Source organism: Aulostomus chinensis, chromosome 2, assembly GCF_037954235.1.
Source record: "Aulostomus chinensis isolate RoL2024-O1b breed Wild chromosome 2, RoL_Achi_v1.0, whole genome shotgun sequence".
Lineage (NCBI taxonomy): Eukaryota > Metazoa > Chordata > Actinopteri > Syngnathiformes > Aulostomidae > Aulostomus > Aulostomus chinensis.
Window position 1 is genome coordinate 13,874,970 of NC_141321.1, and position 26,610 is coordinate 13,901,579.

A 26,610-nucleotide genomic window follows, 5' to 3' on the forward strand; every position below is an offset into this window, starting at 1 on the left:
CAACTGTCTGAAGTATTCAAGCCAAGTTAACACCAAAGATTTGCAGTTGAAACTTACTACTAACCTCAATAACGATAAACATCAATAGCACGATATGAGAAATAATGTCTGTTAAGGTCCAAAATGTTTCTATAAAGTTAGACAAGATGAACTGACCTTGTAGGAACTGTGTTCTCTCCGTGATGGTGTGTTTTCCTCTTGGAGGAGCGCGGGGGGTTGGGAGAGGAAGGTGAAGGTCTCTCTCTCTCCACCTGCCTCAGAGGCTGGAAGGCTGGATGGTTCAGGCTCTGCTCTGTCAGGTAGCGCTCCGTCGGGTTTAGAAGCAGCAGGTTCTGACAGGGGAAACACACATTCTCATTGGCTCGAGGTATCATAGTGTTGAGAGTTAAAAGAAGATAAGGGGAGGGTTTAGTGTTTATTAATTACAAAACTTAAAGTTTATGAGTTTAGATTGAGTTGAGTTGAGTCAGAATTTTACCTTCATCAGATCCAACATCAAACCACTTAAGATGCCCTGGTATCTTCTCTCCAACGTCTGAGGATGAGTAACTGCGGGAAACTGACAAACGCGCACACAAACACACACACACACACACACACACACACACACACACACACACACACACACACACAATTAAAACATTTTCTTACAGTCAGTAAATGCTTGTACATGAATTGACCACTTGAACACACTAAAGACTTGTGTGCACAAACACACAAACACAAACACATACACACACACATACACAGAAATGTCTTGTCTTGTTCTGTCTTCTAGGACATTTTGCTTCTAAATTGAACAGCAACGACCTATCTCATGAGTCATAGCAATCCACTTGTGGTGCTGGGAACACTGCCACAGAATAGAGACAGAGAGACAGAGAGACAGAGAGACAGAGAGAAAGAGAGAGAGAGAGAGAGAGAGAGAGGGAGAGAGAGAGAGCAAGAGAGAGAGAGAGAGAGGGAGTGGGAAAGGTGGTGGTAAAAACAGAAAAGATGATGGGAGGAAAATACAAAAACAACACACAAGTACAGACCAGTTCCGTGTCCTACCCTGATTCCATGAAAACGAGGGTTGTTGTAGAAGAGTTTCATCTGTTCAGCAGGAAGTGGCCCAAGCACCTTCTGAATAGTGAAGAGCTGGAGATAAATATGACAGTACTGTAATATATTGTGGGTAACATGTGAGTGTAGAAGTATTCATCTACACACTCACTACTTTATGATTTTTATTTTGTTCATGGGCATTTTATAGGACCAATGTGAAGGATTACGTGACATCTTGTGGTAAAAAGCTGCAGTGACACAAGAGAATCAGCAGAACAAGTACAAAACACTCCTTGATTTATTCATTCTTTGAGTTACCTTAGTGTTCATGGTGCTGCTAAAATAGTACGATTTCATGTTTTAACTGTATTTAACAGGTCCTTTTAGCTACATATTTAAGCACTTAAAGGACTTGCTGTTTCACTTCACAATAACATGTTGGATTGACGATGTTTTCACCCAACAGTGAAAATACTGTAATGAATAAATATCAAGTTGTACAGATCCAATCACAAAAGACAGAATTCCTCCATTATCTTTTTTTAAATCTGACTTATTCACTTTCCTTGTATCGTCTATGGTATGTGTTCTGTATTGTTGTAGGTGAAATTGTATATGTGGCCATCTTTACCAGAAAGAAGGGGTCCTTTGTCTTAATGGGACCTTCCTCTCTCCTAATACAATTAAATAAAATCCAAAATAAAATAGAATACTGAAATATTATCACATAAAAATATATTCCCCAGTGAAACTGCCTAAAATAATCTATAATATTTCAGTATATATCACATTGCTGTTGGGATGGAAGGGCAATCAGTAAATGTGTGTTTATGCACTATACTGGCATGTACACGATGCTAGTAAGATCACAAACGTATTAATTAATGATGGAATTTGTTTTCTTTTGGATGTTAAATCATTTTTAACACTACTTTAGCCCCACTAACCTGATCAATCTCACTTTCCCCCGGAAACAAGGGCTGTCCATCGCTCAGCTCCCCGAGGATACAACCGACTGACCACATGTCCACCGCCTTCCCGTAGGGAGCCCTGGCATGAATGGAGAGGAGAGAGTGATTATGTGGCATATCTCCCCCGGTTAGAGGGATGATGATGATGAAAATGAAGTCACAGGATGAAGAGGAGCTAATTGTGGTAATGATGGTAATACCGGTGAAGGTGAGGGGAAATAAAAGAATATAAATTCGGAGGGAGATGCTCTGAACGAAGATGTCATTTGTGAGGGAAAAAGGAGCTGAGGAGCCTGGTGGAAATGGTGAGAGATCTGGCAGCAGAGAAGCAGAGGTGGTGTTGGAGGGAGAGAGTATTTGAGTGGGTGGCGTTCAAGCGCTGTCTCAATAAATGTTCCAGGGCATTTACTAAATCAGGCGACAACGGTGAGGCTAGATTATGTTCAGCTGTCTCCAAACTAGAATGGACAGTCATGCACCACAAACTGGAAGGGTTCTGAGGTCCATGCAATCCCCATGAGAGGAATGAAAATATCCAGAGATGAGAGTCAACACGTGTTTATTTTTTAAGAAAAATTAACATATTAGGACCATTTCACTGATACACCTATGTTTGAATATACTGTGTGCACAGGGTGGTCCAAGCATCACAGGGGCAGATCCCAGGAACTCGTCCCTAGTTAGCCCACTTGGGGGTTCTGGTTTTAGAGACCTTTATTTCTGCATCCTCAACTTTTATTGAAGAACAGAACATACTAAAACGATCCATTAAAATACATTTTAAAACTGGAAAACCTGTGTTTCTCTCATCAAGTAAAGCAAATCACCTCACCTGAGCACAGGGAGAACAACATGTACAAGAACTACATGCTGGTGTTCGTTAGTAGGACTGCGTGCTTCTGCAAAGTAAACTGCTCTTATCTTTCAGTCATAGCTGCTCAGCAGCAACAAGACACACACCCTCATCCAGCCTCCCGACTGCAGACATGACCAGTTGTGTCTGTATGGAAGCCCAACCAAGCTGGAGGTACCACAGGGAACTGAACCAGCACCCAGAACTACCTGAGCACCCTACACTGACTTCTCATAAAGCACTGGTGCAGGTATGTGCTCACCAAAGCATTTCCAATTATCTTTTTCTATTGAACTGCTTTAATGATGTGCACTGCTGCTGCTTTCATATCATATATATTCTTGTATTATTGTTGCTTTGTGCTTTATTTTTAATCTGTTGAGAAACTTCCAGAGTGGAAAAAAAATAAAATAATGCAACCCTTGGGACAAATGAAGTACACAGTATATTGATTTCAGTGCTCTGTATCAGCAACATCATGAATGAAATTACTTGCATCCCCGTGTGGAGAACTCACCCCAGCAGCAGCTCAGGTGAGCGGTACCACCTTGTAGCCACATACTCAGTGTAGTTGGCATCAGTTCCTTCAGACAGGTTACGTGCAAAACCTGAGCGAAGTAACACAGACAGTTACACATTAATCTTTATATCAGACATCCATGATGACATGAATGTTAATCCTTCACAGAGAGAAAATAACTCAGTAGGAAGAACAACACTCAGCCTCAGTGAGCACATGGTCATCACCCCTCGTGACTGGTCACTAATTAGTCGTGTCACCGCACGCAGGCAGAGACTGTGCTTTAGATAACTGGGCAACTGAGAGTTCATTTTAAGCATGAAAACGCACAATAAACAGAATGCCAGCTACCACGGTGAAAAACGAACAAATCTCACCCCAGCTGACTCAGTGGGGTTGCATTAGCCAATTATGCAAAGCTAATTGGCCGAGTGATTGTGCAAAGTTTATATACACCTGGGAAACTGTAAAACGACAAAAACTGTTGTATGAATACAGTGTATTAGACGTTTACACGTGTCTAGCATTATTCCTCAAGTAAACTTTGGGAAAATTATTTTTGATAACAACCCCGAGAGCCATGTTTTATGGATCTGGTTGACTGTTCTATTGGCAGAATTTATTCTCCTGATAAACAACTTTATAAAAGGTGAAAAAATGTATGACTACTCTTGACAAAAAAACTGACATCAAAGATACAACTGCAAAAATTCGCTGATAAGTGGTCAGTGTCAGGATCAATCCTCAGGTACAGATGGATTACATCACCAGGGAACGCTGACTGAGTCTTTGACACAAATGCATCGATTTAACAAGCAGTTACCTCTGTTTGACATGTAAGAGGCTCACAGAGGGGCTGTGTGCTTTACTGCTTTGCCAGTGTGACTCCACAACTCAATGTGGCAACAAGAGTTCTCAAAATAATAGAAGATGACCAAACACTCACCAAAGTCACAGAGTTTGAGAACATCCTCCGAGCTGATGAGGAGGTTCTCCGGCTTGATATCTGGGCAAGAGCAACCTGTTAGCAACTTGTTTACATTAAGTCAAACATCAAAACACGCTGCAACAAATAATTTATCTCATCACTTTAGTAGGATGAAACATAGCAAGTCCCATACGTGGGGGAAAAGGAAGTACACCTGCCCTATAGTTTGAATGGAAAGACGCACAAGAAAACCATCACGTTTTTCATTACAACAGTCAGATCGAAACTGCAGATTTTTTTTATATCAAAAAACTAAATAACAGACAAAAATGGTTAATATTGAAAAAGTCTTGAAGATCCTAAATGTTTTAGAGGGAACACACATGCCAAGAATAAGTGGGAAAATTTTAAGTTCTTAATCTTATATATATATATATATATATATATATATATATATATATATATATATATATATATGTATATATATGAGTGTGTGTGTGTATTTTTTTAAATTATTCTTTTTTTTTGTTGCCGAAATCAGATCCAAATTACTTTTGAACCAACAAATATCCTGACTTTGTCATTAAGCAGGATGTTGCATTTTTGCAGACTCAGTCACTAATTATTGGTCAGTGATGATGCTGCAGTAGCAACCAGCACAGGCAGTTTAAAGAGCTCAGTCAGGGATTCATCCAGTCCAGTATCAGTTTAGCTGGCGCAGTTTTTCAGTAGTTGTACCTCAGTAGTTTATTAACTATGTATGATGAGGTCTTGTACTGTAGCTCTAAGAAGCAGGTCATGTTTTCGGTGGTTGTGTCACTGTCAGTGGGATTACGCTACAATTTTGTGGCTGATTTTCAACAACTTGGTGGAAGGTACTGAATGGGTCAAGAAAGAACACCAACATGTTTTTGTTTTTTTTTCAGTGCTTTGATGTCCTGCTCAGCCAGATTGTCTCAAATTTGCCCCGAAACAGCTAAAAACATTGGTGATATGTTACTGTGAAGACTGCGGGTTCTCATCAAACTCAGTTACTGAGGTGAAATGGCCCATTTTGATTTTTCACCAAAGAGCAGAAACTGTTCTAAGTTGACTCCACATGCTCAGATCTTTCCAGTCTTCACAGGTATGAGGACATCTATAAGCTGAATCAAGTCATAGTCATAGGACCATCAAGTGGTTACAGGAAGTGAGCCTGATCTAACAAATACTATTAGTTGTACATCAAATGTACACTGTTATTGTCTTTAGGGGGTGTACAGCAGCCTTTTATATTGTAAGTGTGTTCCATATTACAGGGCAGTAAACACTCCAACCCCCTTATCACTGCTTGTAGCTTTAATTTGGACCTGAGCATGAAGGCACCAGGGTCCCAGGGTTTGCTGTGTCCGAGGTACACGCTCTCTGAGTGCTTTCATGAGGCGGGGGAAATAGTCTTCAAGCTGACACAACACCAAACCCATCTGAGCCTCTGAGCAAATATTAAGCATAAGCGCTCCTGTTCCGTGAGCGTTGTATAATCAAGTAACAACGTCGGACAATGACTACTTCGGCTCACTTCATCGCCATGGGCAGAGTTTCCCAGTGAAGCAAACACGCCACTGTGAAACACATGGATATTACTGTAGCTGGTACGTGAGCACAACAAAGATGAACTCTTCACCTCTGTGTACGATCTCGTTCTTGTGACACCAGTTGATGGCTTTGATGAGCTGGTAGATGTAGCTGCGGACTTTATCAGGCGGTGCACCATTGGGCAGTTCCTCCAACAGCTCCAGCATGTTCTGCAAACCGCAAACCAACCATTTGTAATGTAGCTGGTGAATGGTACAAGTGTGCTTTATTCATGGATGTTGAACATTTCAGTGTGTGTGTTGTTTTTTTTTAAATCAACAAATTCATACAGTGTCCTCTCTTCCTGGTCTTGTTTTTTACATTTTTTTTACCTTGACAGGGGAGTGAGATGAAAATTCTATAAGGAGACACCTGGTTAAAGTGACTCGAGTATGGAAATAAAACCTGTAATGAAATAAACACTTGGCTGGAAACCCTGGCAACACAGTGGGGAATACCATTATTCACCAGCAGCATAGTTCATATGTTGCCATGGTGATGCTTTTTTCTATGCTTAACTGAGCAGTCTCAATATTCTGAAACTTAAGATGCAGCGTGATAGAAATGCATGTTTAACTGCACATACATGTGGATGTTCACAGTCATAACAATGATGGCAGGGTTACTCAACTGACCCTCTCAACATATTCAAAGACCAGGTAGAGTTTGCCCCTCCTGCGAAAGGCTTCCTTCAGCTCCACGATGTTGTCCTGCTTCAGAGTCCGGAGCATCTTCAGCTCCCGAAGCGTCGTCTCCTTGACCTCCTCATTTTCTACACAGAAATGAAAGGTGGTGATGATGATGATGATGATGATGATGATGATGATGATGATGATGATGATGATGATGCTCAGCCCCTCCTCTTCCCCTCTCTCCCACTCTCTCACCTTCGCTGTCTTTGAACTTCTTAATTGCCACCAGTTCATTGGTTTCCTGAGGATGGACAGATAGATAGATGGATAGATAGATAGATGATAGATAGATAGATAGATAGATAGATAGATAGATAGATAGATGGATAGATAGATAGATGATAGATAGATAGATAGATAGATGGATAGATAGATAGATAGATAGATAGATAGATAGATAGATAGATAGATGGATAGATAGATAGATAGATAGATAGATAGATAGATAGATAGATAGATAGATGATAGATAGATAGATGATAGATAGATGATAGATGATAGATAGATAGATAGATAGATAGATAGATAGATAGATGATAGATAGATAGATAGATGATAGATAGATGATAGATAGATAGATAGATAGATAGATAGATAGATAGATAGATAGATAGATAGATAGATAGATAGATAGATAGATAGAAAGAAAAAGATGACAGTAAATTTATAGAAATTCATGTCAAAACTGCAGACAGGCAATAATTTCTCAACAGAACTCTCCCATGTAGAAACAGCAGAACCTTGGCAAAGTTAGGATGCAGCTTCTTGCAGGTTGCTTGACTGACCTTGCTTAGTTTTACAAGCTGGTTTTGTTCCAGATACAGAGGTTGAACATCGCTTCTTTGGAGAGGCTGTGATGCAACAGCAGCCAGAATGCTCCATCTTTTAAAACATCACACACACTGTAGTGTTCTTAGAAGACAGTGTGTTCTTGATCATTCTGGTGGGACTGTGTGTGTGTGTGTGTGTGTGTGTGTGTGTGTGTGTGTGTGTGTGTGTGTGTGTGTGTGTGTGTGTATAGCCAGGTTACAGACAACTTTAGGTTTGTGGAACTCACATATTTATGAGGCAAAAATAAACATGGCAGTTGTGCACTAGTACAGTGTAAGGGTTTATTTAGTTTGAATCTAATGGCGGTTAATGGCTAACAACAGCAAAAACGTCCAAAAATGTCAGTTTACAAACTCTCACTCACATTTTCTGTTATAATCCACATCACTTTATCCAGCCACATGGTCAGTAATGGACAAGCACTTTGGTTTGACCTAAAAACAAACAAATTATTGCGCTTCTACTTTGCCGCTAATTCACAGGAGCACCGCGCAGCCAACTGGTGCATTCATTCAAGTGTTTGTGGACTACTGATCATAAGTATGGATGATAGCATAGATTACTCAGGATGATATCTATGCTTGAGATTTTGAAAAGTGATGTTTTACAACAGTTCTGCTTCTTTGTAGTCGGTAGTCATGGGTCGCCTTTAGCACAAGCTAAATATATGTGGCCGGCTCTTTCTGCTTTCGGGAGGCACAAAGAAGTGAGGCAGCAGTGCAGTCAAAAGCACCATTCAAGCAGAGCTGTAGCTCAGCTGTGTTATCAGTAAGTTTACCTGTAAGATTAGTATCTTCGCAGAGGAGAACACGTGTGTACTTTGCTGTCATTTTAAGACTAAGGGCTACAGTAATTCTTCGTGGCTGTTGCTGCTGCTCTAGTTTATTGTAAATAATACTACATCTGGAAGGAAATGACATTTCTCACGCTGGGTTTAATCTGGTAGAAGGCAGGAGATACATCATAGGCCAGGGTGATGGCAACATAACAATGTGTGCAGTGTTACGGCATGAGAACACACATTGCTGTCTTTAGGACACACAACACCGGATGCCTGCTGACTTTCCTGGACACCCTCCACATGGATCTCCTCCCTTAGAATGACAGAGGGTCTGTGAGCTGCCAATATTTGTCAGCATCCATGATAGTGTCAGCGTCCACCACAGTTACATCATCAAGGAATGGCCAGGGCTCAGATAATCATGTTGATGGAGTTCCTTCCACCAAACTTTCCATTCTGGAATCCTACTGAGGGATTCTTCTGTGCATCGAGATGGAAAGTATACAATCATTGGTGCAATGGATGCTGCTTCAGCAGAGGAAGCCTGCAGAGCAATATGTCTCACAACAGAGAGCACTGGATGTGAGGTTGATGACTGTCTGTGGCTAAACAGACATGAGTGGCAGGTTGGCTCCATTGCAATTCTAGTATACTACTGCATATGTTTTGTATTTTCATTTATTCACGTTATTGTTTATCGCTGTGTATTATCCCTCTGTGTCTCTCTATGCCCTCATCTTTCTCTCTCTCTCTCTCTCTCTCTCTCATTCGCTGTCTTTTTCTTGCTCTGTTTCACCTCAACCGAGCAAGGTAGATGGCCGCCCACATAGACCCTGGGTCTGCTCAATGATTCTGCCTGTTAAAATGGAGTATTTCACCTTTGTCACAAAAAAATGCTTGCTGATGGGGGAATTGTTGAGGCTCTTTAAACTAATTTGGTATGACGACAGCAGTCATAGACCTGCTCTATATTTGGAAAGCTATATAAATAAATTTGACTTGACTTGATTCCACAATACATATGTTTTGCTATTGCTACATATTTTTTCCACTGTGCAGTGTACTGTAGGTTTGCTGGTGTTTTTTCCTGTTGCGAGTATGAAAAAAGTAAAGGTTTTCCATCACACTGCATGTAAATTCTGTGTTGGGGAGTTACTGATATTTTGCTGCACATATGAATCACTTTGGAAAATAGATTGTTAGAAAAAATTGCAATTTAAAAAAAACCACAACATCATATTTTGTATTTACAAATATTAATTTATCTCTGTATTTTGAGATTGGGATGTGGAATCTGTACATATTTGTGGCCCACATCCTTGATCATCTCAGAAAGCCATCTATTCTGGCTTACTGTTGAACTTGGAGGCTGACTTGGATCCGAAGGAATCACAACATACAGATGAGCAATGCCCCCCCCCCCCGTCTCCTGCTCATGATCTTCTATTGTTGTCTTGTTTCTGGAGGGGTCTGACAATAGAGCCTCCTCAGTGTTGCTGCACAGTGATGGGCTGGCAGTGATATCGCCAGAATGAAAACCTCACTGATTGTCTGAACGCTCTTTTCAAAAAGTGTTCATTTCTATGACGCCTTGCTGGAGAGAAGGGAATAATTAAAAAAACGCGGGTTTACAGCTCTGGCAGCATTTCATACCGGGAGTGAGGATGAAGGGAAAAGTGGCTGAATAGTAAACAGGGACGTTACAGTTGTTTACCAAGAAAAGTAAAAACACAGATCCTAAAATACATACAGCACATTTGATTTAAAGCTCTGTGGCGACATCCTGCAGTGTGCTCATGTGTAGCGGCTCTGACCTTCATTGATTTATCTGTTGAGCCACTTAAGTCAGCACACCTATAAATAACCACAGTTTTGCCATCATTCCAGCAGCTCTACATTGGTGTTAATTCTGTCCTTCATGAAACTTTAATCGTACCATTTCTCATCAAATATCGACAGTGTGTTTCCCAAAACGCTGGCGTGTTCCTTTAAGAAAAAGAGCCAAACAAATCACCAAATTGACATGAATGATGTAATAAAAAGACATTTTATGAAAGTGCAGTGCACAACCACCACTACAGATGAGGCCTTTTAACATGTAAGGCCCGTCTCTGATCTCAGTGGACTGTCATGTACAGTATGATTATTCAATTAGTTGAACAATCATCAGGGCTGTGAGATTACAAAAAAACAAACAAACCACTTAGTATTAAAAGCAACAACAGCCTTACTATTTAATTTGTTTTACTCGTCTACACAATAAATTTACAAAGACCAAAATGAAATATTGATGTATGGTGCAGCAAGACTCTGTTAACAATCAATTAATTACAACAAGAATCCCAAGTTGCTGTTCATCAGTTAATTAATTAATTAACATTTCAGCAGTACAATACAGCACACAGAGAGAAAGATACTGTAACCGCACCAGAAAACACCGGCTAGCATGTAGGTTGTGCTATTGTCACTCCCAAAACACAAATTCAGGATAACACATAAGCCTCCATACACACACCCACATACGCTAATACAACACTTGCATAAAGTGGCAGAACATTGCACAAATGCTGGCACACATTTGCTTGGCTAATTAAATGCTCCCTCAAACACATACTGCACTGTAAAATATACATAATTTATACACACACACACACACACACACACACACACACACAAACACACACACGCATATTTGAAAAAAATGTATTGCGTGCAAGCACAAGAATCACCCAGTTGGGTTCTAGTCAGTACTCTTCCCTTATTCCTATATTTTCCTCAACCAATCACGGATCTGCTTTTGGCTCCTAATAGGGTGACCCATTTACCGTCAGCATGTCTCCGTATTCAATACCTCCCTCTGCACCTCCTCCTCTCCATCACACGCACACACACACACACACTCACACTCACACTCACACACACACACGTGCACACAAACGTATGCACATACGCACGCACGTACATGTGCACGCACACATGCTTTGACTCTCTCGCTCCCTCTGCCACCCTTTTCTCTTTTGCCCTGCTTCCAGCTGAAAAGGTAAAAATAACTGCTCTCTTGCAGCAAAGCTAAAAAGCTTTTATTACCATGGTCTGAGTCTGGCTCGACATGTGAGAATGAATCTCCAACACAGTTATATAAGTGAGAAACATGTCACATCTTAGTAACCATGATAAAAGGATCCTCGGTTTAACACAACCATGACATAACATAACATAACTTGGACAGCATTTTATACTAGTTTAGGGAAGGACCATCCGGTACAATAAAGGGAGCTTAAGAGAGAGGAAAAACACAATATTATTGCACTTCTTCAGTCTAAATAAAATTCTAATGATGACGTTTGCTGGTGGTTCTGCAATAAGGATAATTTAACTAAACTAAAGGGACTATTCACATTTCTGTTCCAAGTATGAGAAAACTTTCAAAATAAAAACATTCAAAACTCTCCAAGAGCAAAGCATTTTTCATTAGGGCTGCTTCTACCCAGGCCTTTGTATTCGCATTCTTAACAATAAATAAATAAGAAATAAACCTCTTAAAGCCTATAAAGCTATTTGTGACCGAATACAATGGAAACAGATTCAGTGAATAAATGACATCCATCAATCCCATGGTCGTCAGGACAGGTACTGTTATTTTCCATTGTCTGTCTTCTTTCATTTGCTTCGTTGTCCGTTTGAGGTTTAACGGGCGCTATATTATATCATCTTACCTCACCTTTTCTTCTACAGTGCACGGTGGAAAAATTAGCAGGGCGACGGCTGCTTCTCTCACAGTGGATGTAAATGACTGTTAATTCTTTATTTTTTCCCAGTTGTGGTATATTTTGAAATTTATCATTGAATTTAAATTTGCTTAAGATTTAGAATACGTTTAGATGGAAACCTGACCTCTAATATGTTGTGTTTATAAACAGAATATTACTCAGGTCATTCCTAAATGAGCATGTAAATGTGCAGTCACTGAATAATACAAGATCATGAACTGTGCTACAGTCGTTCTTCTCCAGTCTTGTTTAATAAAGAAAACACTTGTTCGTCAAATTGCCCTTATCTTTAGCTAACAAAGAGCTACATCTGAGCTTTGATATGGAATCCTGTATGTGACGAGGTGGTTTTCAACTTTCGCAGTTCTGCATCTAAAACACATCTTATCATACAGATAGAATATAACGCAACCTTTTGTTGAGCTCATATTTATGCATATTTTGCTCTAAGTTCCTTCTTTCCCATCATGTTCTGCTTTGCATGTACTTTTCCTCCAGAATGCTGTACTTGCATATTCATAATTTCATTCATTTTATATTATTCATGGCTCCTTCAAAATTTCATGAAGCACAAGAGTCACTGAGTTGAGGGGACAAACATACAGTAAATAATAATACCAGACCTTCACATAGAGGAGCATAGAAAACAAGGGCTCGCAGTGCAAAATACCTTCAAAAGTAAATTCTGGCTTGTACTGGCTCTATTTTTTGTTTCTAATCAATAAACATGATCAACTATAGTATAAAGATTTGTTTGCTATCAATTAAATCATTTTCCTTTCATGTGAACTCCAATTTCACTTCATCCAGTTTTATGTAATCACAATGATGTTTGCAGATGAATGTTAAAAAAATATGAATATCCAGAATTACCTTTATGACCAAAAGCTGAAAGGTTTGCATCACGGTTGAGCCATTATCATTGTGGTAATAACAAAAATGCATAAAACCACACACAAGGCCTCAACTCTTTTCCTCCTCTAACGTCATTTAAATGTTCTATCAAGCCCAGTGTGCATGCAGTCATTTCTCAGGTAAGAGTACGGGGAAAAGATAACCTTGCTGCTGATGAGGGTCACCCCTACACTAACGGCTGCTCTCTCTGAGATTAAACACTTGGTTAACATCACGTTATTAATGAGGCCTCGAACAAAGGTGCTTATGATAGCTGCATTAATCTACCTTTCACCTCATTTCCCTTCTGATCAGACAACAGTTCCGTTTGGTGTTACATCAAAAGTTTGTAATAGATGGATGACAACTGATTTGCAAAACTATGATTGTCTTCATTCAGTTCTACTAGTTCCACAGCTAATGCACTTCACAGACGGCGTTTTAGAGCTTGTGGTCTGGTGCAGCATTTCAAAGACTGAAAGACTTCATGGCCTGGAAAAGATTTTGGATCATCTTAGAGAAAAGTGAGAGCTGGATAAGGGTTTTACAAAGATTTAAAGTGTATATTTTGCGTGTATTTTTAAGTATTCATGCAAGCAACAGACATGAGCCCGAGGAATGTCCATCTGTCCCATTCTATTTCTAAAACTCAACGATGAACAGAAAAGAATCTGTCAAGGTCAAAGGTCAACGTCACTGTCACTTCACATTCTTTTTAAATGTAACTGCAATGTTGCTTTCAACTATTTGCGTGCGTAATAAATGAATGAAATGAAAAACGCCTGAAGGAAATTCCTTCAAATTTAGCACAAACATCCACTGGGATTCAAAGCTGACCTAAAAGAGATTTACGTGGTCAAAGGTCAAACACAATACAGAGGTTACCACAACCGTGAGGTATTTCTGATTTGGTCTTATAAGATAGTACAAGTAGGATTTTCTTCTTGTTGCAACATGTTGCACTTTTGTGTAGAATATTGAAACAAATATTTAAGGCTTCTGGTTCCATGAATTTAACATTAAGTGCATTTATGTTAAATAAAGTGCACTTAAGATGCACTTATAAGAGAGTTGTAATTAGGATTTAATCATCATGAAAAGCAAAGTTACACAGAATTCAGGTTGCGTTAGATTTGAAAGATGAAATGACACCGTCTTTCAGGTTCTTCTTCAAACGTAACACTGAAAACATGACCAACCTTTAATGGCAAGGGTCAGTATGAAAAGTTCAATTCGCAGTGATCCGTTGATCCAGGAAATAGTCAAAAGTAATAGAAATAGAAATTACTTCAACAAGATGATGTTTTCTAAACTGTGGAGATTGGAAAAAACCTTAAATATGCATTGTACTAAACATAATGACCATGTGATGCTGAGATATTTTTATTTCAGCGTAACTAAATGTGGAAATGACTATTTTTGTAGCTGCTATGATCCCTTATAGTTTCCACAACGAAGGGCACCTAAAACTATCTTTAAAACAAACCCTCAACTTTGCCTTCACTCTCGAATCTTTTTTATTTCTTTGAAAAAGTGACAGCCAGAATCTGACAGGACCAGTTATGGCTTACTATGGCTAAAGTTAGCAAATGTTAGCCGACCCCTGTAACACCTCAGGGACTCAAGACATGGGAAACTGCAAGTGAAAGAAGATGCGATAACAATCGACGAGGTGGGAACATGTAGTAATCAGGTATGATGGATGAGTCACACCGGCAGAACTTCTGCCATGCATACCAAATATATCAATGGAATACATTTAAATAGCCTTCAGAAAAGCTACTGTTGGAACAAACATTATCAGTCTGAAAACATTCAGATTCATGCCAGAAATGTGACCCAGAGTAGGAGCTGTTGGAGAGTAGGTCACTAATTAATTGATTAATCTTTGCGAGTTTGCACACCACAATCGACTTGTAATATTGAAATGTCCCAGCAGACATTTAGTGCACTATTTACCCACTTGATGTCAAGAAAGATTTGACAGGAAATTGTTGGATGACAGCCACAGTTTAGTTTGAGATTAATTCAGTCTCAATCTCCCTCACTAGAGAAGAATCAGCATTGTTGATATCATTTACAGTACAAACCGTTGAAATGATTCGGTCAATACAGACATGTAGTTTTCCTGACATTTGGCCTGATAAAACCTAAAAATACATAGTTTTCCTGTAAAATTGTGTATGTGTTCAACCCCTGAACAAACCAGAAAACCAAACACCCAGAAATACTACAAACCAATCAAGCAAACCATGAATTATCTAGTATAAATAAATGTTAGACTTACACAAAGGATATACTGTCTTACCTTATGCCGGCACTTAAGCACCACTCCATATGCCCCTTTTTAGAGAAACAGAGAAAGAGACACAAAAGATCAATAAGAGGTGGGACTGAAATGTACTTTTAAGTTTCCACATCTTAATTATATTTTGGCCTCCAAAACCTGAACAAACATGCTCATCAAAAACAAGTGCAGGAGGTGAGAAGCAACAGAGCAACAGCTATTAGGTGAGGCAGAGCGGAGGAACACATACTCTCCCCCCACGCACTGGCCACACTTAACTTTGACCACCAGAACACTAGAAACACACACACACACACACACACACGCACACACACTCACGAACACACACACACACACACACAGACTGTGTCAGGGGACATCATGTTCTCCGTTGTTCATCCATGTTTAAGATGCCTGAGCTCCTGCTTATTGACATGAAGCGACATTAAAATCACATGACGAACATGAGAATAGGAAAAGACAGCCCATCCACTGAGGCTGTTCTCATTTTTATAAAGCCAAAAAAAAGCTTGTGTTCTAACTGCAAAGCACCGACAGACAGACCTCTGTGGGTGAACAAAAAGACAAGACCAGTTCCTGTGGCGGAGCTCGGGATGATCAAATAGACGACTGTATGCTCATTAGACATTTTAACTTGAAAGGTGATAATGTGTCATTGTTTAATTACCTCTGCCGAGGGGGAAATGAGGTATTTGTTTGTTAAGAAACAATCTCAAAATCTAAGGGAAAGATTCTGATGAAATGGGGAGGAAAGATGGGTAATTTTGCAAGGAACAAGTGATTAACTTTGAATTTCAATTTCGTTAACAGTTTGGAGGCGATCTGGGTCTAGTGAAGACTGATACAGCCATAAATTGTATTCTTTTCTGGACAAGTAAATGAAGTCTGATCAAATTCCTTGAGACAATGAGATATGGTTGAAAGAGGAATCTTTCAGCTTCCACAAAGATCCCTTTGACTTGTTATGATTTTGATGAACCACGTTCTGTATCCAGGTAGCCTCCGAGGCAGAGGTACGAGCTCTCTGAGGGTTTTATAATTCACAGATTATCTCTGTTTCTTCCAAATGACCTGCAAGTAATACTGAACCTAAATTTGATCCTTTTACACATTCTGGATAATATTAAAGAAATCATGATGGTATATTTTGTATAACTAAAGGTTTTTGCAGAAGCCCTGATTTGCACCTCTGAAGTCTTTCCAATAGCAACACTAGCTTTAACGTTCATGGATATGTAGATCCATGTACCTAACTGAGAGATGATAGATAGATAGATAGATAGATAGATAGATAGATAGATAGATAGATAGATAGATAGATAGATAGATAGATAGATAGATAGATAGATGATAGATAGATAGATAGATAGATAGATAGATAGATAGATGATAGATAGATAGACAGAGAGATAGAGAGAGAGAGAGCGAGAGCCATGCCTTTCGCAGAATTGAAGCTGAAATAATTCAATCTGATGGGCATATGGTAAATTATCCAGAGTGAGTCCCAAACATGTTGACTAAAAAAAGAACATCTCACATTTTTAAGTAAATGAGGGCAAAATGCTCACTTGTCACTTGTTTATTTGGCTTTCCTCCCAACAGTAAAATGCTATGCTTTTCTGCAGCAAGCCTTTATCCAGAGTGTTTTTGTGTGTGCGTGTGTGTGTGTGTGTGTGTGTGTACAGAAACATTGAGGGTGTTATTTAAAGAAAGCTTTCGAATGGGTTTTCACACTGGTAAAAAGGATTGTCTTGTTTTTCTACAAACACGACATGATGCCACCTAGATTCATTTGCAATATGTCATAGTTACAAAAAGATCTACACGCATGTACGTGCACACACACACACACACAATTCTACACACATAGGCATAAGTGAAAATGTGATGTTAGTAAACTGACATTAGTACAAACCATGAAAACCATTGTTCCATTGTTTTTAAAAATCATTACTGTTCTTTTGGTGTCCGCCATTGTGATTAATGGACAATGACGAGCACTGATGTGGATGACAGTTAGTGAGAATTATCAACAGCCCAATAAACACTTGGTTACTCTGTCGCTGCATATTAGAGAGAAGCCGAGGATGCATGTCAGTCCAGCTCCTTTAGATCAGCCACAAATGATCCTGCTGGCTCAACGCAATGATGGCTACTTGGTTTGATATGTGTCTATAACACTCCAGAGTCATTTGCAACTACACTTGAAATATCTTCCTCGTTTATTTCATTATCTGTCCTGCCATCAGGGTTGTCAACGATCCCAAGAGGAAATGACTGGGCAGCCTATTATTCCTCAGCAAATCTCAGAAAACACACGCACACACACACACACACACACACACACACACACATACAAAAGGACATACTGATTCACTCAATAATAAACTCAGGCTGTTCATAACCTCAGTGTTTTTGATATTTGCTGCAAGTGATGATCACCCAAGAGAGGAATATAATTCTGGTTGGTTAAAAATCATCTGAAAACACACTGGAGGAATTTATGAACACGTCATTGCTATCATGGGAAAATATTTCATCTCCAACTAGCCAAACTTTCAAACTAATAACATGCAAAAAAAGAAACAGAGGGAACCAGATGTCAGTTAAAAATTGAAAGATTCTGGATAGCGATAACATCGGTGTGACATAAAACTCTTAAATTAGACTTCAAACCAACAAGATAACAAAGTCTAACAATATTGAAATTTCAAGTTGTGCAGATGGTAACAATATGAGCTTTATACCCCCCCCAGAATGGTACTGAGACACTGAATTGTACTTTTATGGTTAAAGAAAGATGAGCTTGTTACACAGAGGCTGTCAAAAAATTAGATGGCAGGTGATTGGATGATCCGTCTGTCTATCACGAACGTAACCCAATTAGATCAACAATCTGATGTAGAAGCCAGTCTGAGGAGGAGCGAAACATCTTCACCATTTGAGAAAATCAGTTATGTTCTTTGCTTATAGAAGCACCTATGCTAACATACTCCGCCATCGTTGTCACACCTGAACAATGTCTGTATCTCAAGGACGCTCGTGAGTCCAGACAAATGCATAACAAATCCTGACAAAACAGCTTAATGCATGATCTGGTGACACCACCAAACCAGCTGCCTCACAGGGTAAACATTTACCTAAAATCAACAAAATATCGATGGTAGCTGTCATCAGCATCCAACTTGGCATCACAGTTGTCCTCCTGAGACTTAATTTAGTTACCTGGCATCACAACGCACATTCATACAAATCACATCTAGCAATGTTGGTGGTGGTCAATAAATGGAAAAATCAGACACATCTCCTCCCTCCTCCTGCCCTTCTGGAAGAGAAATTCCTCAAGATGCTTCAACTGGAGGTCACATAAACATAACTTGATTAAAGCATTGACCATCCACTTTCACATTAATAAAACATATTTAAAAAAAAAAGCAAAGTCTTGAATAATAGCTGTCTTCAATAATAGCATGGCCTGAACAAATAATGGATGAACACTAAATTATGTATTCAACGTAACGTACATGTCCAGGACTTGTGTCCCAGTCACAGCTCTGCTGCTGCGTTTCTCTTTCACTTTTTTCATTCACTAACTCTTGTCAACTCATCTTCTTTTTTCTTTTTTTTTTGCCATCCTTTATATGGATGTGACTTAAAGAGCAAACATATCATAGATGATTCAATCTAAAATCCTACCAGGGTTATGACCTTTGACCTGCTGGAATCAGGGTTGTGTTCAACACAAAAACATGTTAACATTGAGTTTGCATTCATAGAAACAGTATGTTTAATAAATGAAACCGGGGCCAATCGGGAATCAGGTGACAGATGATAGCGTACGCTTATAAAACAGGACAATCAAGGATAAAGCTCCAGCTCAGCCTTCAATTTAATGAGATAAAAGCTTTGGCTTCTTCACAGTATTTAAGAATTGACAATTTTTTTGTTGTTGTTGTTTTTTTAACTGGCTTGTAAGAGACTGAAATCCCTCAAAAAATGTGTTAGATGCTGGGATTATTGAGTGGTCTCTTTCAACTTTACAATATAATTTGCATGTCGCTCTGCAAAAACTCTAAACTGTCTATAAACAATATGACGGGCATGTCCTCTGGTGCCCCCGTCACCAGGATCCCAGAGGTTAACAACAGTACTTGCTGCCCTCACATTAAAATGTGCAGTAAAACCTGCCGAGTAAAACCACCCACCTTCACCCACAATGCCAAGGACTTCAAACTTATTCATCACATCACCGAGGGCGGGGGCTCATCCAGCAGGTGAAATCAGCTGCTCAGGTTTTAACGAGGAGTCTCCTGCTTTGACATGCGGCGGACGGAGTCCAGAAGAAATGTGACATGCGTCTGACTGTACCCCATCTTCCTCCTCCTTGTCTTCAGTTTGTCCCTCCTCACTCCACTGCTCTTACACCTCTAAATGTCAGTTGCTTTTATTAATGGCTCTGACTCAAGTTGTTCCAGTCGTCTTTTTTTTTTTATTCCTTTTCCTCGGATTGTCCTCCTTGTGTTCTCACTGGAACCTCCACGCAGTCGAACCTTGAAGAAGAGGAAAAAAGACACAAGCATGGGGTTAACATATGTTGAAGGGTCACTCCAAGGTCTAACTACCCATGATTCTTTGCACAATGAGCGTGAGGCTGGTGGTATTCCTGGCACAGATGGCGGGTAACTAGGACACCGGAGATGTACAGAAAGGCAGCATTTCCTTGAGGATACATCTAAATCATGGATGACTTAAGCATGACACACTCCTCAGAACCCTTCCATTTGCATTCCATCAGCTTCGTCCAAGCTGAAGCGAGAGGAAGTTGCAAAGATGGTCATCTACACAGAAGCTAAAATGCATTATTGAATGACTTTTTAAACATGTAGTCGCTCTACAGATCAATGCCAATCTTTCTTTGGACCACCATTTTGGTGCAGAACAACAAATGTCAACAAGGATTGGCTGGATTATCATACATGGTTGTGCAGAACTTCATACTCCCTGGAGGAGAGATTCTAATGACTCAGGTGACTTCTCACCCACGTATCAATTTATCCAGCTCATATCTCAACTATTCAAATATCTTGCAAATGTTCACAGGTCTGAAGGATGGTGATCGCCTTACAATATGATACATGCACACGTCCCAGATCCCCTTATTAGGTCACAACATATTCAATAATAACTAAAGCACTGCAATAGTAATGATGTGCTTAATCATTCAGATTATTCCCAGATCGACAGACTGAGGCAGGACAAAAATTAATAAGACATCAAGGTAATATTACATCATAAAATCCAGAACAGTTCCAAGATCTCAGTGTCTGGTCCCTAACCTGAGCTCGATCATTCTACCAAACCCACCCACGACTATTGAGGTTGTCCTGCAAACACACAGACAGACCAACAGCAGTGATCACATTACCTTCTTGGCAGAGGTAAAAGCACTCTTATTTCTTATTTGGTCAATGACTTACACACTCCAAACATTGACCACGCACACACCAATGGCTGCAAAGCTGCCACGCAAAGCAACATCCTACCCCTCAAGAGGAACGTCAGGTTCTGTGTCTTGCTCAAGGACACTTAATGAACAGGAGGAGCAAGGAATCAAATCTCCAATCCAGAGGTTAGTGGACAACCTGCTCTCATCACAGCGTGAGCTGTTGCTGACTACTAAAGACTAGCCTTGATTTGTTTCTTCCTCAAATATACTCAACACTTGCATCATGACATGCTTATGCTAAACCATTTTCTCACTCTTATATCCTTCGAGCTCCTATTGTCCCTCAGCCAAAACTTGACCACGACTAAACTGCTCTTAATGTAACCTGAATACCGTAGAACTGGAACCACAGAGCTTCTCTACCAACTTGATTCAGCAGCGCAAACACATTTTAATGTTGATTTGGCTCATGAGCATGTGTGGGCGTTTTCCTATGCAGTGTACACCCCACACAGCCAAGTCTTTCCAGGGAAAGTGATAAGGTGGATGCTGAGGCCATCCATGGATAGTCATTTAAGGATAGAGTGCTGCCCCTGGGGGGTGATCATAGATCATGAGTGGCCTGCCCTTAAATACTCCAACTGAAAAAGGGAAAATGTTTGTGCAGGGTCATTTAAAAAAAAATGAATAGCAGCATCTCCTGCAGCCATCAGGCAGACAGCTGGCAAATGGAAATAAGGTGGGAAAGTCCTAGAAAATATTCATGTTGAGGTCTGCATGCATGGAAAAACAAGTTTGGGAGTCTGGATTTAATTGTCAAGTGTGTGCGTGTGTGTGACTGTGTGTCTGTGTGAGGTGAGAGGAACAAGAGGGGGAGAGAGGATAGTAATGCTTCTCTCTCTCTGCACCCTAACTGCGTCTCTCTCATCGCTGCGTTGCGGAGCGCACCAACAATTCCATCGCTGTCCACGCGTTCCTCAGCCTACACAGCAGCCAGAGCATATATTACAACGTAGTTCGCGGACCATGTTCACGACAGTGTTGCACAACAAGACCCACAAATAGCGTTTAATGTACCCGTAATTAGCCAGATTTACAAGCGCGCAAAAAACACAACAGGGGGAGAGAGAAAAAAACAGTCCATCAAAGCCTTTCCATCGTGAAATCAATGAAACCCTTTTACCTGCAGATGAGACGTGTCGGCTGTGAGAGAGGTAAGAAAGCTCAACAGAGCTCAGAGCATCATGCCCATGAAAATGAGAATGTGGGAAGACGAGGAAACATCATGTGGAGCGACAGAGGAGGGGAAGCCCGGGCCTCTGCGTCGTGACACGATGAAAAATCCTACTCACTCAATCTGAGGATGGAGATGAGACCGAATTCGCAGGCACAACGCCGATGACGGGGTATCCATGTACCGTCAACAGTTCTTCAGAGGCTCCGTGTTCATAGCCTCAGCATCAGCTGGTTATAGCAGCAAAGTCGTCATCCCTCTGAGCGACGCAGCCCGCAGCCAATAGAAACGCAGACTGCGCGTTCCAGCACTGGCTTTACATCCAGGACGAACTAGTGAAATAAAACTTTGGGATAGAATCCAGCACAATGTATGTTTAGGCCTGATATTAATACCTGTCCTATAACACAAAGATCGCATGGTTCCTGCTGATGCATCCCCCTATTTAGTCAAAACCTGTGAGCAGCTGTCTTCTCTGTCCTCCACCTCCACCTCCCTCCATCACTGCTCTCAGTCACTCACGTCCGTCTCCTAATGAGCTGGTGTAGCGTAGAAGAACGCTACGTGTTGGGTCTGGGAACATGCTTTCACAGGTCATGTGACTTGTGTTTTACTTCCACATCATCCTTTTGACTGAGTGCGACAGAAAACTGTAACCATTGTGTACTATACTTGCAGTGAACAGATGTGTCTACATGGTATGTATGGAGGCCTGGAGAGGTCAAAACAAGACAGGAGAAATGTACATTTACCTCCGAAAGATTTAACCTGGTCTCTCAATATGGTTGTATGCAAGTTGTACCCTTAACGTAGTTATTTTGAAACCAAAGAAAGAACTTGTTCACTCAGTGTAATTTTGTGAGCACAAAATATAGCCCATTCCCTCACTTTAATGAAACAGAGACCACAAAATAAACCTGTTCCCCTGATGCAGTTAATTTTAGACCACAAAATATAACTATTTCCCTCCATTCAGTTCATTTGTGGCCACCACATATAACTTGGTCTAATGTTTTGATGGAAAAAATTGTATTATGTGGCTTGAAAATAACTAACTTAAGGGAACAGATTATATCTTGTGGCACCTATACATATTATATAAATAATATATAGCCACATCAGAGCTCTGAGGCCAACGGAGGATGAAGTACAAGAAGTGTGAGAGATAAAGCGAGAGTAAGAGAGAGAGAGAGAAAGAGAGAGAGAAAGAGAGAGAGAGAGAGAGAAGCCAAGAGGTCACTGAACTAAGCACTGTTACTGCTGTTTTATTTGCATATTGTCAAGAAATAAAGAACCAAAACATTGTCTGTATTGCTTTACTTTTAAAAAATTTAAAATACCTGATTCATTTATTTTGAATAATAAATCTTAGAGGTAACTTTTGAAATAAATGTAGAATGAAGTACACAAAAGGAAACAGAAATATACTTACAGCAGGTCAGAAGTGCAGATTAGACTATTGATGTACTATAGTGCATAATTTGCTCATGCGACCTTACTGGCCAGGCAGCAGAGCTCAGGACTGTAGAATGACGACGTCAGGTCAGAGATGTACGAGAGTCTTTTTCAAGATGTAAGTTCACATTTGTTAATTGATAGGGGGAAAAATATTGAAATTATTTTTGTGGCTGGATGTGACACAAGATGCAAACTATGAAGTTTATCAGTGACAGGAAATCAAGTTGTGTTGTGACTTCATTTTCAGTCTTTACTCAGAGACATACAGAGTCCCTGCATAAACCCTCCAGTCCCAGCACTCAGTGACCATCTTTTACATCATAATCAGCAGTGATAATAAATGCATAAATACATATCTTATCTGTACCATTAAAAAGTAGTAGTAGTGGCCTTTTAAACTTTTTATGGTTTAATCCATAATTCACTCTTTTCTCCCTTCATATTTTAAAACCAATTTAAAGAATGACTCATAATTTCTAATCATATCTTTACTAAATAGGTTTTTAGGTGCTTTAGGGCATGAGTAACAGACAATTAGCCTCTGAACATTAATATTAGACGCTGAAAACACAGAAATAAGAATTTGACAGAACCAATGTAACTATTAAGTATAAGGTTTGTTTCCATCTGCTAGGCCAGATGTCTAAAAACCTAAAAATGGAACAAAGCAGTGTTTCTTGTAACATTCATTTACATAGGATTACAATTAATATATATATATGTGTGTGTATATATATATACATATGTATATATACATACATATATATACAGTATGTTTATACATACATTTATATATTGTATATTAATACATATGTGTATATAATATATAAACATTCATGTATATTATGTGTTTATATATATTCTGTATATACATTACTGATTCTTGATTTCTTGCAACATTTGTGCACCACTTTTTTGAGTTAAAGCGATCTGATTGAGGGCTTCCAGCATGAATGCTCAATCAATCCACAGTCAATTAATCTCCTAATATTTTGCTTTAGTTATATCCCGTTACTGCAGCCACTGAATCCGGATTAAAGCGGATTAAAGATGTTATTTGTATTCATTGTATTTTGTTTCTTGCTGACGTGCACGTGAGCGGTCCGACCCTGCAGGTACGCCACTTCTGTCTCCTTCGTCTTCTCCTGCAGGAAAAACACAAACCTGCCACGCAATTGTTCATGTTTTCGTTCCCACATGACATGTAGGTTATTATCAGACCCCAACAAGCGACAATATCCGCGTTTATAAGAGGACTAATTAATTTTCCCCTGTCCGTCTGTTGTTTGTTTCACCTCCGGGGAGAAATATGAATTAGTGCGCGGTGGACATGCGCGGAGCTGCAGCGAATATGGCGGCTCGCATCTGACAGAAAGTGAGGAATCTGCCATCAAAATACGCTGTTCAGACGGTTTGTACGCCTCATGTCTCATTGTTACTCTCATGTGCTTTTAGTGGCTGGTTTATGTCTCGGTTGTTTTTCGTTTCTGCGACGAAAAGCGGCCAATTTAGCTTGTGTTGGTCCCGGCGGCGACAGCCGGAGACGCGTGTTTATACTGTATGAGAGAAACGGAGGGAGCAGGGTACAGTAGCGACACGAACTCTGCAGCTTTGCTCTCTGCTGGTTGGATTCCTGCACGGGTAAACAGCTCCTAACACAGCCGGAGGTGCTCTGGTAGCCTATGGTCTCACCCTGATAGTGAAAAGCAACGCTAGCTGGGTCTAGCGTGTAAATAATGGGGACCGTCCCTCCCACAAATGTGACCATGTAGCTCAAATGAAAATGCGTCACACACTTTCCCCCAAATTTAATTATACCTTCAGTTGATGTGCTGTCTTTCACCTAAATCCGTCAAATGAAAAGAAGCGCGTGATGTATCTGTCTGCCAGGCATGCTTTCTAACCACTCGCTGGTTGGTAGGTGTTTCATGTTGACATCGGGGAGCTGCTCGGTTGAAAATCTCGTGTTTTAAAAGTTGCTGGATATGAAAAGATACGCTACCATCCTGAGGGTGACGCCCTGCAGCTCCACACCCCTCAGCCTCTCAGCCTCTCAGCCCCAGTAATGTGATCCTTCTCCTCTCCCTCTCACTCAGCCTGGAAAGATGGTTGTCAGTCTGGATGTGAAGGGCGATGGAGGATTGGTCAAGTTTGAAGGACTCAAACCTCCCTGCAGTCCCACTGTGGACTGAGCTGCTGCCTAAACTCTGTAGTATGAAACAGGGTCAGTACAGTTGGTCTGTGACAACAAATCAGTTGACTCTCCAATTGTTTATGGAGATAAACTTGCAAATATTTGCTTAGTCTCAAATGTGGAATTGTGTTACTTTTCAAAAAGGCAAGATGTTAGTTTGGAGGATGATTATTACAAATCCACCCCATAATAAGTTGTTTACATGTTGTCAATATTGTGGCTTAAACATATATTTGCGTTTTTTTGTACGTTTAGAGAATACAGGGGGTTCAGTGTTTCTATTTGTTTGGATTGTGAATCCTTCAAGTATTCATATTTTTTTGGATTTGTTTCATTTTCTGTTTTTAGTCAATGTACCCAGCCATGTGTAGTATTTGATGATGGGTGGTATGAAGTGTTATTTTTCTTTATTTATTAATTGATTTTGGATAATTGTTAGTGTTGCTCAGCTCTGTAGGAGGACGAGGTAATGAACACGGAATATATTGGAACTTGTATTTGGAACCCCTGGAAAACTTTTATCTTGCTCATATCAATTAACTGGACTAGTACTTCCCCAACTGCATGCGTTCACAAAATACTTATATGGCTTTATCAAAAATACTCTATTCAGTTTTCAAGAAATGTAATACAGTATTTCTTATCTCGTTAGCAAACTTGCTTCTAGTTTTAATAAATGTCTTTACATGTGCTTTGATTTCAACAGTGTGAAGTAGTCAATGAAGAGGTGCAGTTTCTCCCATTTGTACGACAGCTGTCTTTGATGCATGAACTTATAAAACTAATCAGCGTTTATTCATTGTAATCAGCATCATCTCAAGACTGTATGTGGAAGTTGTGGTCACTAAGGTTGTGTCTTACGCTGCTATTTGTAGGCATTGATTATTATTATTTTACTGCACAAATACCATAAAATATAATGGAAGTTATTAATCTGTATTACCTGTATCCTTTGGTGTCATTTTTCAAAACATTTTTTAGTAAAAAAAAAAAAATGAAAAAGTAAAATCTCTCATGCCTCCAGGGTGGACCGGTGTGACGGTCACTGTTATTAGGACCGATTTTACGG

The 26,610-nt window shown here is 39.9% G+C and overlaps 2 protein-coding genes across 10 annotated transcripts in view; one reads left to right on the plus strand and one right to left on the minus strand.

Annotated features, from left to right (window-relative positions):
- The window catches only part of cdkl5 (cyclin dependent kinase like 5), a 34,235-nt gene extending 11,842 nt beyond the window's left edge, over positions 1-22,393 (minus strand). For 5 of the 6 annotated variants that reach the window (XM_086180039.1, XM_086180022.1, XM_086180031.1 and 2 more), the window contains exons 1-12: positions 22,008-22,393; positions 19,415-19,759; positions 15,210-15,244; positions 6,821-6,866; positions 6,569-6,705; positions 5,983-6,103; positions 4,338-4,397; positions 3,389-3,479; positions 1,995-2,097; positions 1,054-1,140; positions 479-559; positions 157-332 (exon numbers count right to left, since the gene is read on the minus strand). In XM_086180039.1, coding sequence (XP_086036165.1) covers positions 157-332; positions 479-559; positions 1,054-1,140; positions 1,995-2,097; positions 3,389-3,479; positions 4,338-4,397; positions 5,983-6,103; positions 6,569-6,705; positions 6,821-6,866; positions 15,210-15,244; positions 19,415-19,451 — 974 coding nt within the window. In that variant the 5' untranslated portion in view covers positions 19,452-19,759; positions 22,008-22,393. The other variant, XM_086180002.1, reaches the window with a different exon arrangement.
- Positions 22,394-24,656: 2,263 nt separating this feature from the next.
- scml2 (Scm polycomb group protein like 2) overlaps positions 24,657-26,610 on the plus strand; it is a 31,821-nt gene continuing 29,867 nt past the window's right edge. Inside the window, exon 1 of one of the 4 annotated variants that reach the window (XM_086180081.1) lies at positions 24,657-24,758. The gene's annotated coding sequence lies outside the window, so the exon portion shown is untranslated. Of the gene's footprint in view, positions 24,759-25,528; positions 25,572-26,610 lie in introns of those variants that run through there. The other 3 variants (XM_086180092.1, XM_086180110.1, XM_086180101.1) reach the window with 3 other exon arrangements.